General features: G+C 44.3%; 1 protein-coding gene across 3 annotated transcripts in view; it reads left to right on the top strand.

The window, feature by feature from the left end:
- The window catches only part of ASIP (agouti signaling protein), a 90,701-nt gene extending 77,080 nt beyond the window's left edge, over positions 1 to 13,621 (top strand). For 2 of the 3 annotated variants that reach the window (XM_074318251.1, XM_074318252.1), the window contains 3 exons: positions 7,930 to 8,099; positions 9,358 to 9,422; positions 12,152 to 13,621. In XM_074318251.1, the coding sequence (XP_074174352.1) occupies positions 7,930 to 8,099; positions 9,358 to 9,422; positions 12,152 to 12,328 (412 nt within the window). In that variant the 3' untranslated portion in view covers positions 12,329 to 13,621. Of the gene's footprint in view, positions 1 to 5,229; positions 8,100 to 9,357; positions 9,423 to 12,151 lie in introns of those variants that run through there. The other variant, XM_019733820.2, reaches the window with a different exon arrangement.
- Positions 13,622 to 14,668: the final 1,047 nt, after the last annotated feature.

Raw genomic sequence — 14,668 nt, 5'->3', positions numbered from 1 at the left:
TAGATGAACTCCTTTAGCTTTTTCTTGTCTGGGAAGTTCTTTATCAGTCCTTCAATTTTTTATTTATTTATTTATTTTTCAGTCCTTCAATTTTAAATGATAGTTTTGCTGGGTAGAGTAATCTTGGTTTTAGGTCTTTGCTTTGAATATTTTAAAGCAATATTTCAAAGTCATCACTTTGACTATTTCATGCCAATTCCTTCTGGCCTGCAAAGTTTCTGTTGATAAATCAGTGACAGTCTTATAGGAGCTTTCTTTTAGGTAACTAACTGCTTTTCTCTTGCAGCTTTTAAGATTCTCTCTTTGTCTTTAACCTTTGGCATTTTAATTATGATGTGTCTTGGTGTTGGTCTGTTTGGGTTCATCTAGTTTGGGACTTTCTGCACTTCCTGGGCTTGTATGTCTATTTCCTTCACCAGGTTGGGGAAGTTTTCCATCATTTCTTCAAATGGGTTTTCAATTCTTTGTTCTTTCTCTTCTCCTTCTGGTACCCCAATGATGCAAATGTTGGTGCACTTGATGTTGTCCCAGAGAGTCCCTTAAACTCTCCTCTTTTTTTTTTTTTTTTTTTTTTGGATTCTTTTTTCTTTTTGCTGTTCCAATTGGGTGTTTTCTGCTACCTTATCTTCCAAATCGCTGATTCGATCCTCTGCGTCATCTAATCTACTGTTGATTTCCTGTGATGTATTCTTCATTTCAGTTATTGTATTCTTCATTTCTGGCTGGTTCTTTTCTATGTTTTCCATCTCCAATTTTATGTTTCACCTCTCTTTGTTGAAGCATCCTTTTAACTAATGTTTTGAACTCTGGTAAATTGCTTGTTTCCATTTTATTTAGTTCTTTTTCTGGAGCTTTTTTCTGTTCACTCATTTGGGACATGTTTCTTTGTTCCCATTTTGACTGCCTCCTTGTGTTTGTTTCTGTGTATTAGGTAGAGCTGCTATGTCTCCCAGTTTTAGTAGAGTCGCCTTATGCAAAAGGTGTCCTGTGGGGCCCAGTGGCGCAGTCTCCTTGTTCCCCTGAACTAGTTGCTGCAGGTGTGTCCCCTGTGTGGGTTGTGTGTGCCCCCTGTTGTAGTTGAGCCTTGACTGCTGTTGCCATGTGAATGGGAGGGATTGACCCTCAGGCTGATTGGTTGTGAGGGCTGGCCATGATTACAGTGGAGGACCTGTTGTGCAGGGGATGACCCTATAGAGCAGGATTCGCTCTAGCAGGGCACTAGTGCCTTCTCAGTCTTCCCCTTGTGTGTTGTCCACAGAGGCACCTTGGTTGTGCTCTGGATTAGTCTGAAGCTGGCCACCACATGTGCCGGCCCTGGGGCCTCCTGGGAGGGACCCTGCCACAAGCCAAGTTCACCTGCATCCTGTGCCCTGCCCGGGGCCACCTGGAATGAGCCACAGAGCAATCTGCAGATGGCAACCACCCACACTGGGCTTGGCCCTAAGAGACCAAGTCACAAACCGAGGCTGGCTACTGCCAATGGCTACTGGGCTTTGGGCTGCTCAGCAAGAGGTACAGGGCACGCTGAGGCTAAATGCTGCTTGTTTGAAGTTTGTGAACTTTTGAGAGATTTTAGGAAAGTCCACAGCATGATGCAAGACAGGTCATTTGTATGGAAAAGCCACTGGAAGCATCTTGGGTGGGCCCACAAGTTGGGTGGGGCGGGGTCTCCAGGAATCACCAGGGCCAGGTGAACAGTGTCAGCCAAGTTGATGGAGACTCAGATATGGCGGCTGCCTGCATCTGCACACTGGGTAGGGAAAGGGCTCAACGAAGGACAGTGTTGCCTGCCAGCACTTCTGTTTGGGAGAAAGCTGCCTCTCCAGCCCTTGTCCTGAAGCCAGACAATTCCGTTCCTCCCTGTACATCCCTGGCATCTTTCAAGATGATGCCTCAGCGTTGGAGCTCAGAGCGAGTGAGTTTGTCAGTGAGTAAGTCTGTGTGCAAGTCCTTTAAGAGCAACGCCAGGGACAACAGCCACCCGCCATCTCACTCAGCCACAATCTCCGCTGGTTTTCACAGCCAGAAGTTATGGGAACTTCTCTTTCCAGCTTTGGAACTGTGGGCTGGGGAGCCTGGTGTGGGGCTGGGACCCCTCACTCCTCTGAGGGAAATCTCCACAGCCAAGATATCCCTTCTGATTTTTAACAGCCACAGGCTGGTGTGGGACCAGCTCATTCCATGTCTCTGCCCCTTCTACCACTCTCAAGGTGGCTTCTTCTGTATATCCTTAGTTATAGGACTTCTGTTCAGCTAGACTTCAGGCGATTCGCAATGATGGTTGTTGTATAGTTAGTTGTCATTTTGACGTGGTCATGAGTTGAGGCAAACATAACATTTACCTACTCTGCCATCTTGACCAGAAATCTCTTGATTACTTTTTGGGTGCATGTCTGGTCCTCAACTGAAACAGATTTCCATTCCAAGGTAAAAGCTGTGATTATTAAGTTATATGGTGCTTTTTTTTTGTATGACTTTTAAATTGCCTCTGAAGGCATGTCTAGAATTATAAAGGTATTTTTTATGCAACTTGCAGTATTAGAATGAATGTATGGCCTCTCAGGGTTACAACTTTGAGGAAAAACACTCAACTGGCTATCTCAATTCTGGTTGTGTCAGCTAAAAATCAAAATCATTTTTTAATTATGAAATCCCATGACTTAGACCACACATTATTATCCTTACCAGACTTGGCTACAAATCATTGTGTATTTTCAGAAATTAGATTTATTCTCAGAGGGCAGTTCTTGACATCAAAAGAAATAACTCAAAAAAATGTCTTGCAGCCTCTCTGAATGGGATGCCACTTATTTGGAATTATAGCAAGTCAGAGTTAGAAGAAAACTTAAACATCTAATCAAAATCCTTTCTCATATAGCTGGGGGGGGAAAAGGTGCCCACAGAGAGAAAGTAACTTACCAGGAGTCACACAATGAATTACTGGCAGGACTGGGTCTAGAGCTCAGGTCCATTCTTTGGTCCCTGCTCCATTAAGATGTTTGATGCCTGAGCCATCGTGAGTGGCCGTGGGCTGCTATGTGCTGCTGTGGGCTACCATGTCCTGCCATGAATGGCCAGTGGCCAGTGTGAGTGGCTGGCAGCCATTATGAGTGGCCAGCAGCCGGTGAGAGCTGCCGTGAGCTGCTGTGACCGGCGACCGACTGCCTCAGCCTGGGGGAACACAAGGCTCATAATACCAGCAGGGGCCAGGGAGCTGTGTCCTACACAAGTAGACTGAGAAACAACAGCTTGTACTGGAGTGTGGGGGCGGGGGCAGGCAGAGGAAGGGGGTGGGAAGATGGTTGATGCATGGTGCACTGGTTAGACAGCTGCAGAGATGTCCATAAGAAGTCTCATTATTATATACTCATAATTTATTGCCGAAACTTTACTGAGGGTAATTTAATGTTTCCCACAATCCACAAACTTCTTCATAGCTAATATGTCACAACATCAGTGTCAACTTTCTCAATTTTCTAACCAGGGCTGGCTTCATGGGCATGGAAGTTGTGCAGTTGCACAGGGTCCCACATTGAGAGGGCCTCATGCTTAGTTTAATGCTCTCCTATAGCCTCCTTGAAATTCTTACTTTTTAAACATGTAGTCCTACATTTTCATTTTGCACTGAGCCCCCACAAATTAGGTAGCCTGCCTGTAACTTACATCCTGGGAGATAGGAACGAGGAAGAAATTGGTCTCCCTGTTTTATTGTAAAAGTGGTAATGAAGTCCCTAGAATGAACCCTCACGAGAGAATCAGGAACTTGGCACCTGTACCCCTGACTTAGGCCATCCACTACTTTCCACAACCCCAAGCCCCCCACCTGATTTGGATGTGCAGGATCTAAAGATCTTCCCAGTCTGTGATCTGGCTTCTTAAGAAAAGCTTCAGCCATCATAACAGATTAAAATAGGATGTAAAAAATCTTTGTCATTGGCTTTGGTTGTGCACATCTGGCTACCACTGGCCTGGTAGCTATAAAAGGAAGCCAAAATCCCCAAACTCTGAAACTGTAAGTTTTTAATTTTCCTTTGGTAATTCATTTGGCAGCAAAATCTGTGAAATCAATTCTGTCTTTGTTTATCCTGTTTGTTATGAATATTCTCACATATTTGGATATAGAATCATCAACATTTTTATTATGGGTGCTCCCAAGCCCTTGATATGTGGATTAATAGAGTATACAGATGATATTGTTTTCCTAAAATCCACAAAATTCTGAATTCTAAAAAAATAAAAATCTGACCTCAAGGCTCATAATACAACTAGGTATTATGGACCTATATTACTTTTAGAATATACATATCCCCCTAGGATTGGTGCAAGTAATACTGGTTCTTAGCCCTTTTCCAATACACAAATAAGATTAATTCCATAGAGACTTCACCCTTCCAAGACTCAGTCTAGTTTTATAGTTCCACTAAGTTACCTAGTTCTAAGAAATTGTATTTTAAGTTTATTTTTTAAGAGTTGCTTGTACAGCAAAGGAACCTTTTTTAAATTTCTTATTTTAATCAAACCCTAGGATTGATTATGTATCCTGAATTAGTCTGAAGATGTTGTTAGCTGGTGAGATCTCCTCCCTGCCTAGTGGCTAGTATTTCTATTAGGCCTGCTGGCTGCTCTGATGGTGAATTGATCTTCTTCCTGCATTATCAGGTGTTCAGAGGAAGTGATGAATGTAGAATCTGGGTTTCAAATTCTTCCTCAAATTCTAGCCTCTCCTTTTGTAACTCAGATTTCCTAACCACCCTTTCACTTCTTTGCAGGAATTCCCAGGATGCTTTTTGGTCAGCATTATGTCATTTATGATAGGGAAAACGCAATAGAATAGAAATAGAATAACTACATATACTGCCTCCCAATCAGTGACATGACTCTTGTGACTTGCCTTAATCAGAGCTTCTCCACAACCCATTCCACCATATCTTCATCCTTTCCTTTCCTTTTTTTTTCTTTCAAGTTGTATTTATTTCTGATTTGTCTTTCCAGTTAATACCCATTGATGCTAGAGCTCTGCTACTTAAAAAAAATGGTCTCTTTACCAACAATCAGAAGGCCAAAATGAAATACAAAATTGCTTTTGAAAGAGATCAGAGATCCAGAATAAAATCTTAAAATACATATTTAATTTTATGCAACTAATCAAAGTATTATCTTGTAATTTCCAATAATTATATTTTTATTTGTATTCCAGGTGTTATTGCATTGAATCTTTATGAATTCTAGGCTGCATGGAATAATAGAAAGTTTCAAAACATTATGGTAACTTCATGATGGACATTTTTCCTCTGCCTCTAATAATCACAATTTACCAGTCCTAACTCTTTATCTCATTAGGACCTAGCCATGTCCTAAAGCAAATCCGAAACGTGATAAATTAATAAGAAATATTATTGGTTGGTAATGGTACAAGTTATCTTTCCTAGATCACATCATTTGCCTTTTAATAATAGTCATCAATATGTTTCTCCAAAGAAACAATTACTCCATCAGTTAACAGATATTGATAAAGCAAATATGATGTGCTTGCTCCAGTCCCTAATCCCAGAATTGGGAGCTGGGGACCTGCGATTTCCTCAGCTGATCTTAGTTCCGATCCACCTCTCAGTGTGAACCTTCATTATTCTGATAATGATTCTGGTGTTCAAAGAAAAGGAATTTTTCATACGGTATGACCCCTAAAGGCAAGACAACTCCTTTTTCCAGTGCAAAATAGAAAGAAAAAAACAGAAACAGAAAATAACAGCCATTATTTGCCATGCTGGAGAAAACTTGTAGTACCCTATGCAATTTTTACTTAGTGTCTAACTTTAGATCTGAAGATGCAACTCCAGAGCAATTGACAAGGGAAAATATCCTTTAGAATGCCCTGGGTTGAAAGTAACAGAAAACTGAACCTAGTTTAAAACAATAAAGGGAATGTATTGGCTTATGTAACTGATAAGTCCAGATATAAGATGAGCTTCAGGCAAGTTCTGATCTAGTAGCCTAACAATGTCCTTTCTTACTGTCTGTCTAGTCGTCTTCCACTGTTTCAGCTTCATCCTAAAGCTGGCTTACCTCTACAAGATTGCCAGCTCTAACGAGGACTGTGGGCTTCTTATTAAAAATCCACTGAAAGAGAGAGAGCTTCCCTAAACAACCAGAAAAAGGACTGGGCTTCCTCTGGTTAGATCATCTTCAGTCACATGTCCATGCCTAAACCAATACTGGGTGATGCAATGGGGTTTTGCTGTTTGTCATGAATAAATCAAGGACTTCCCTGGATATTTGCTGAGTTACTACTCTGGTCACTGTACCAGGCTCAGGGTCATGAGGAATACATGATCTCTCTTTTTTTGATCAAGTGGAAGAGACAAACACATAACCATGTGATAAGGGCTTTGATGGGACGGTACAAAGTTCTGAGAAGCAGAGAATGGAGCAAATAATTGCACTTTTCTGATACAAATTTGTTTCGTCTAACTATTGTGGATAGGGGCTAGGAATCTCAGAGATCAAACTGCACAAGGCAGGAACAAGAGCTGTATTGGGCGTTAGGGCTTGAGGAGATGTATTGACCTATCACACAACAAAGATGTGAGCTGCCTAAAAAACTTCTTTATTGCCTCTTTCTGTTTTACATATCGGGATTCTGCAAGATAGCGTTTACTTTTAGAAAGAGTTCTGCTAAATGAATGCATATCACTGACCTAGCCTACTCCCCTCATTTTACCAAGAAGGAAATTAGAGTCCATAAAAAAAGAATGGATTTATCCAAAGTCATGCACCTTACTACTAACGCTTAAGCCAAGACAAGAACTCAAGGATCCTGACTCCTAGCTCAGTGCTCATTTCATTGACTCATTACCAGGCTTTAAGAAAGAAAATTGGTGGCCAGTTCATGGTAGGCATGCCCAATGATGAAAGGATATGAAGAAATCAGAAGACCTGGCACTAGGGCTGAGAGAGGTAGAAGATGGACTTCAAAAAGTTTATAATGAGGGTAAGAGCCAACTGTTTGGATCCCCTTCTCCTGGAATATAACAGACTTGGAAAAAATTTTACCCCAACCAAGCTGAGGGCTGGGAGGAATAGGCTAGACATTGGCCAGGCTCTGTAAGGAGAGTGGGTAGCACCAGCATGAGCAGACTGTTTTATTCTCTTCTTGCCCACAGTACTTTTGGCAGGCCAGACAGCACCTTTAGAAAATCAGCCCCAGCTTCTTCCCAGACCCCAGAGAACAAGCACGGGGAGGATCTGGGGTGGGAATCCTGCATTCAGAGAAGATGAAGATGCTGCCAACGCCCTGACTGAACCAAACCCAGACATTCAATGGAAGAAATTCACTCAGGGATCCGTCTGCTTCATCAAAATCCAGCTAGCAACAGATCAGTAAATCAACAAATCCAGTTAGCCTATGTCGATAAGCCCAGGTTCTCTCGACACAAACCATACCTGCATTCTTTCCCTCTGGACATGGGAATGTAGTGTATGCGATGACGTATACACTTGTCTGAAGGAGCCATTTATCCCCGCCTGTTGCTCACCGAGTCTTAACTTAGGAGCCTTGTTCGCGGCACCTTAGTAAAACCTCTGCCACTGTGAGGCAGTACTGAGGACCTTTCAACAACTCTGCCCAGGCCTAGGGTCTCCTGAGGCCGCTGACTTTTACAAAGAACAGCACTCCACCCTCTGGGTGGCAGAGATTAATTGAAATGCATTCCTTTTCTCTTTGCTTCATTCTCCGTCCCTTCCTTGTCTTTCTTCCTCTTTCCATCTCTCCTTTTCTCTCTTCTTCATCAGTTCCCCTTTCCTGTCCTATGCCCTGCTGGTCCTCCGGCTCTAGTGGGACACTTGTGGAATGCGGGAAGAGCCCCAGCCCAAAGCAACAAAACAAGTAGGAGGGCACATGCTTTCCCTGACTGCCTTCCCGGTCCCACTCAGCCTTCCCAAGATGGATGTCACCCGCCTGCTCCTGGTCAGCCTGATAGTCTGCCTGTGCTTCCTCGCTGCCTACAGCCACCTGGCACCTGAGGAGAAGCACAAAGATGACAGGAGCCTGAGGGGCAACTCCTCCATGAACCTGCTGGATTCCCCTTCAGTCTCTATCGTGGGTAAGTAGCCTGGCCTGCGGCCCAGCGTCTGGGTTCTGGCCTGTGAGCAGGGGCTGCAGGATGTCAGGCATGCTTCCCAGGCTCATACCGGGATTGGATCCATTGCCATAGGTCAGGGCTCCTTATTGCTCGTTCTGTGAAGTAATCCTGGAGGAGTAAAGCAACCCTTACTTGGTTTGGAAAGCCCTGCATGCTACCAATCTGATATGTAGCTTAGCATGTTAGAGACTCTGAGAACGCCTGAAGTCAAGACATTGGTGAACTTGGTTTAACTTAGCATTTCTGAAACTTACTGAATCACGGAACTCCTATCAATGGTAACAAACTTCAGGAACTCCTGCAGAATATAACCAAGTCTAGGATGAACCTGTTATGCCAGGGTGGAGAATGATTGTTCAGGGACAAATCAGGGACATTGGAGCTGGCACTAGAGAGCTTCTGGTTTGACTTGACATGATGATGCCAACAACGAAATACTTACTGTGTGCTAGGCACTGTGAGGGGAGTAGTAGTTTTATTCCTGTTTCACAGTTGAGTAAATTGAGGCTTAAGTTAAGTAACTAACATAAGATCACACAGTTCTTAATTGGCAGAGCCAGAATTCAAACCCAGCTGTTTAACTCCAGAACCTAAGCTCAAAACTGATATCCCTTACTGCCTTGCCTCTCACTAGGAAAAGAAGATATTCTAGATGTATTAGCAAAATAAGGCAAGGGAAGGGCTGGGGCACATCAGCACTAATCACTTTCAATGTGCCAGACTTTCCACTTTATAAACATACCTTGCTTATTCGCCAGACAACCCTGCAAGGTTAAGTAATACAGTGCCCTATTGGCAGATGAGAAAACTGAGTCTTAAGGAGGTTAAGTAGGTTGGCTAAGGCCACACAGCTGTTATATGGCAGAGTCTGGATTCAAATCAGGTCTGCCTGTCTCCAGAGCTCTGAGAAATGGAAAACAGGAATACAGGAAACACAGGTCCGTCCATGTACAAGACACTGAGTCCATTTTCCAGGGCTTTCTCGCATTTCCCCTTTGCCTTCCCTCAGAGGACACTTTGTTCTTAGTCCCTGGTTCCAGGTCAGCAGCCAGGCTAACAAGAACCTGCTGGCCTAAGTATCAAGATGTAATTCATCCAGCCAACCTCTCCTCCTCTCCCCTACCCTGGGACTTCCCGGAACCCCCCAGCTCCTCCCTCTTTGCTGTAGCTCAGGGCCCCCAGAAACATCTGGCTTTGCTGCTTCTGTCTTTCTTTGAAGCACTAAACAAGAAATCCAAAAAGATCAGCAGAAAAGAGGCGGAAAAGAAGAAGAGATCTTCCAAGGTAGGCCTGGGAGTTCTCATTGTGGGGCTAGGATTGGGCTTGAAAGGGGAGGACACCTAAACTCTGGCTAGGAAGTGAATGAAAGATTTTCCAGGTCTTTATGAACAAAAGAAGCTGACAGCGAGGTACCTAAAGGCTTCCTGACCTTGAGCCCTGAACCAGACCCTCACAGGAGCCCAGGAAGCTGAGGTTCACTCAGTAAAATAGCTTGCCTACTGAAAAGCATCTCATTAACTAGCTAGCCCCGTGCCTGAAATTTCATCATCACTTATTCTTTTGGGTGAATGCAATGTTTCCCAAACCTCAGTCATTTCAGAACCATTTCCACAGCTTTTGTCATATCTGAGTTTCATCTATTTATTAAATGTATTTGAAGTTAAAACTTTAAAAACAAATATGTAACTATGATAGAAAACCAGTATCACTTGTCATCAATAGAAGGTAACCATTGTCAGGCACAGCTGGACGAATGAGTTGCAGCAGACCAAAATTGGTCTATTAGAATTTATTTGGCGTGTTTGAGCTGCAGGAGGTTAGGTTAGAGAAGACCATAACCTCCCTGAGCAAGAGGGGTGTGGAGTTTTATAAGGGGAGGTAAGCAAGGCTGTTCCTCTTCAATGCTTCACGGGCTTTTGGTTGTATTGTTCATCGCAACTGAGGGTTTCCAGGTGTGTCCATGTCCTCTTGCTCCATATCCTGGTTCCCCTGCCATTGTCAGGGAATGTTCAGGTCCATTGATCATGGGCTCCTGTGAGAAAAATACAAGCCAGCAGGGAGCAAGACAAGATAAGATGGCTTCTAAGATAGGATGGCTTCTATTCAGCACATTCTGGGTGGTTTCTCCCAGCAGAGGCCTAAGGCGGTTTCTGCACCTGGCCTAACAACCATAAAAATAAGTAAAATGGAAATAAAACACTGTTAGTGGATTCTAGCTAGATGGTGTTGCTTGCCAAAGGCTCTAAATCTGAGACTTGTTGCTCTCTGTGTTAAAGGGCAGATTGGAAAGCACTGGGGAGGTATTAGGGACATGTTGGTACCAAACAGCCTTTCAAGTTGAACGAGATAGAAAAAAGAATTCCTTCTCACTATGATTCAGTTGTATTTAATATTCATATGCCACCTAAAAATCATAGCACTATGGTACAGATTCCCATACTTTGGGAAAGACTGGATTAAGGCATTGTTGAAATGCACACGTTATTCCTGTTTTAGTGTGCTTTAGTTTGTCAGATCGACTGTAACCAGAACAGGGAGTCCTGGACTAGGCATTACTAGGAAGTAGGACTTGGCACTGTCTGATCTTAAGAAAGTCTCTGCTCTTCTCTGGACCTTCTATAAAGTGAACAAGCAGGTCAGATGATTGACAGGTAAGGGTATATAATTGACAAATATATTAATATGCCTAGGTACTGGGAATATAGAAGTGAACAAGGGAATATATCCCTCCTCTCATGGAATTTACATTCTTGTGGGGAAAATGGGCTAACAGCAAGTAAACCAATAAACAGGTGAAATAAATTCAGAATATGATAAATGCTGAAGGAATTAAAGCATGGTAATGAGACAGTGAAGGGAAGAGTGGTCAGGGAGGGCTTCTCCAAGGAAGCAGCCCTTAAATAAAGACTGAAAAATTCAGTAATCTCGAGCAGCAATGCCCAATAGAAATCCAATGTGAGCCACATATATAATTTTAAATGTTCTAGTAGCCACATTTCAAAAAAGTAAAAAGAAAAACATGCAGTTAACTTTAATATTTTATTTAACCCAATATATCCAAAATATTATTTTAATATGTAATCATATAAAAAAGTTAATATATTTTACATTCTCTTTATGCTAAGTCTTTGAAACCTGGTTCATATTTTACACGTACAACACATCAATACTAATTTTAATAGCCAAACATAGTCCTAACAAAACAAAGTGTTTAATGAAAACAATTTTACACTACTTGTTTTAAGTTTAATTAAAATTAAACAAAATTTGAAAATTCAGTTCTTTTCACTAGACACATTTCAAGTACTCACTAGTTACATAAAGCTAGTGGCTGCCTGTATGGAACAGCACAGCAAAGAATGTCCCCAGGCAAGGGAGTAGCCAGCTGAACGGCCCTGCAGCAGGAACAATTTCTGTTTGGTGCACACAAGGAAGGCCAGTGGGGCAGTTTGGTAAAGCAGGTGGGAGAGGTGGCTGGGGCCAATCCACAGGGTCCTCAAGGGCCAAAGTAAAGTTTATGTTTTATTGTAAGTGCAAAGAAAAACCATTGGGGGGGCTTTAAACTAGAGTGGGGTGCCATCATAGGTCTTCAGAGAGATTCCTTTGGAGCACTGAAGGGCGGACCATAAAGGGGCCAGAGCAGCAGACATTAGACAGTGGCCTGGCCCAGGGTAGCGGAGGTGAAGAAGTAGGTGGACTCCGGTTTTATTGTGAAGGCAGAACTGATGGGATGCAGATATACCGGAAGGGGAAAAGACAGAGATGGATGGTAGTTAAAAACTGTGGAGCTGAGTGGGATTCCCTAAGGAGAGAAGAGGGTTAGGTCAGTTTTGATGGGGATGGAGGCGGTGGTGGGGTGACGCCTGGGGTGCCCTTTAGGCATGACTTGAGTTGGTGGAGGGCAGCGGATGGGGATGTCTGGTTGCGGCCCTCGACAACCCAGAGTTCGCAGGCAGGTTAAGACAGGCGGGGCGGGAGAGGGCGACTTGGGCAGCCCTGGCATTTCCCCACAGAAAAAGGTTTCGTTGAAGAAGGTGGCGCGGCCCCGGCCCCGGCCTTCCGCCCCTTGCGTGACCACCGGCTACAGCTGCAAGCCGCCGGCACCCGCCTGCTGTGACCCGTGCGCCTCCTGCAAGTGCCGCTTCTTCCGCAGCGTCTGCTCCTGCCGCGTGCTGAACCTCAACTGCTGAGCGCACCGCCTCCCCACCGCCTGCGGGGCAGGGAGAGGCTTCCAGGGACCCTGGGATCCCTCTAGGACAGTGATCTCTAGTAGGTGTGGCTTTTTAGGACTGACTGGGCGCGGGCACAGCTTTCAGGAGGCGAGACTTCAAGAAGACTTGGCTTGGGCTGGGCTAAAATGCAAATAGTATACGTAGGCTGCTTGAATTTGTGTGGCTGTGTTTTTAATGGACCCGAAAGATCCTTTTTCCTTCGTGGAGTCCACTTCACAACAGAAGTCCCGTGTGCTACGCACACACTATCTCCGGGGCCTGGGGAAACCCGATCACCCCGGCATAAGGCCGCACTCCTGTTAAGCGTTTCTCCGGATCCGACAGCTGGAGACAATACTGTTCTCTGCCTTTAAATCTGGGAACACCCGAAGATGCCTCCAAATGCATGGAGACTAGCCAGGCAGAAAGGAAACATGAAGGAACTTCAGTCTTTTCACCCTTTTCCCCCTTCTAAGGAGCTCCTACTAGCCCCGGAAAAACAAAAAAAAAACAAGAAAGGCTACAACTCCATACCCAATCTCATTGGGCTGTCTGTCCTGTGGGGATCTGCAGATAAAAACGGGAGGCTGGTTGTGAGTTGGCAATGCCGTGGGTCCCTACAGCCAGAAGGCTCTTCTGGCCTGAGGATCCCAGAGCCTCAGGAGGCTCCGAAACAAAGGTGCCACTTGTGCCCACTCCTCCCTTTCTCCCAAGGATTCCCAGAGGCTCTGGTGACTGGGAGCTGTTTCTCCCACTCCCAAGCTAAATGAACACTGACCATTGGTCCCCAGGCATTATAAAATCTGACAGCCAAGAGTTGGGGCTCCCAAGTAAGAAGTAGGAGTTCAGGAATCCTTCCTCATTCCCCACCCCAGCTGTCAGCCAGTAATCAGGCAGTGGGCCTGAGCGTGGTGATCTGAAAATAAAGGAAACCTCACTAAAATGGTGTCGGGAAGCCAGAAGGGGGAGCTCAGAAAGAATTGTCAATTACAGACTCCAACAGAAGAATCCTCAACAGGAAAGAATCAATTGTGGGCCCCAACAGGAAAAGACACACATTACACCTCCTGCAACTCAACTAATGAGAAACCATCATCTCCCTGAAATCTTTTCTCCAAAGGACTTTTGTTCAAAACCCTTCCCAATTTCCTTTCTCTGTATAATGTTCCCCTCCTTGGTTTGTTGGACTTGCCTATGGCTTTTATTATAGCTTGCTTGTCCAGAATTGCAATTCTTTGCTGTTCCAGAATAAACCCATTTTTGCTGGTAAAATAACTTTTATCTTTAAGGTCAACAGTGAGCTGGCAGCAACCTTTATCTTGGATAATCAGGGCCTGTCACCTAAAACATCTCAAGCTGTTGCCTGAAAATCCATTCTTAGAGATTTTCCTTTGAGAAACTGAGTGTAGCATATTTTTGGAAGGGTCCTGAAGGGGGAGCATCTGGGATACTGCTTTGGGGAAAGGGGATAGAGGTGGGTGTAGGGTCTGTGAGGAAGGACCAGCCAGCGTCGGGGTCAACACAGAAACTCCGAGCAACTTGAGGGACAAGGGCTGCAAATGACATCATCTACTTGCACTGCTTGGCAAGAGGCATCCCTGAGACTAGGGAGAAAAGCCGAGATGCCATCTGTCAGTGCCCGCCAGCAGATGGAGCTCTTCCTCAAGGAATCACCATAAGCAAGAAACAGGAAGTTGCAAACAAGGGTGGCATAAGATTTTTAAAAGGCCTGTGCACAAAAAAGATTCTAGAGGCTGAGACAGAAAAATGTGAGCAGTTGCCTCAGCGCTGATAACTACCGTGTATCTCTGTCCTTAGAGGTTAAGGACAGTGGTGCTCAAGGGCCAGCACAGGTGAGGCCACCTCCCCTGGCCCACTTGTACAGTTGCAATCTTCCCTTTTTCAAATTCCATCAAAAACTCCCTCCTTTCCAAGTATCTTTTCCCAACTGGAGATCTAGGTTGTGTCACAACCAGTCTGCAATCGAGGGGCAAAACTCAGACCCTGGACTGGACAGAGCAGGAACCACCTGGATAGAGCAGAAGAAAAAAGATGGGTGCTCCAGGCTAGACTGGCAACATAATTCTACACACTGGGTAAATCTCTGTGCTCTCTGGGCTTCCCTTTACTTGTTCATAAAATGGGGAGCTCCTGTTGTTATTCCTGTTCTTTTTATACATCTGAGATAGTTATGCTTCTTGTACCTTTATAAAACAGGATATAGAAAGAGAACGCTGCCAATTGCTTGTTTTGTTTACTGTCATTTAGGGTGCAAACCCACAGGACAAGAACCTTTTGTACTTTGTACAACTGCTGCTG

The sequence above is a fragment of the Rhinolophus sinicus genome, linkage group LG13, assembly GCF_036562045.2.
Source record: "Rhinolophus sinicus isolate RSC01 linkage group LG13, ASM3656204v1, whole genome shotgun sequence".
In the NCBI taxonomy this organism is placed as follows: domain Eukaryota; kingdom Metazoa; phylum Chordata; class Mammalia; order Chiroptera; family Rhinolophidae; genus Rhinolophus; species Rhinolophus sinicus.
This window is presented reverse-complemented; position numbering and strand designations above follow the sequence as displayed.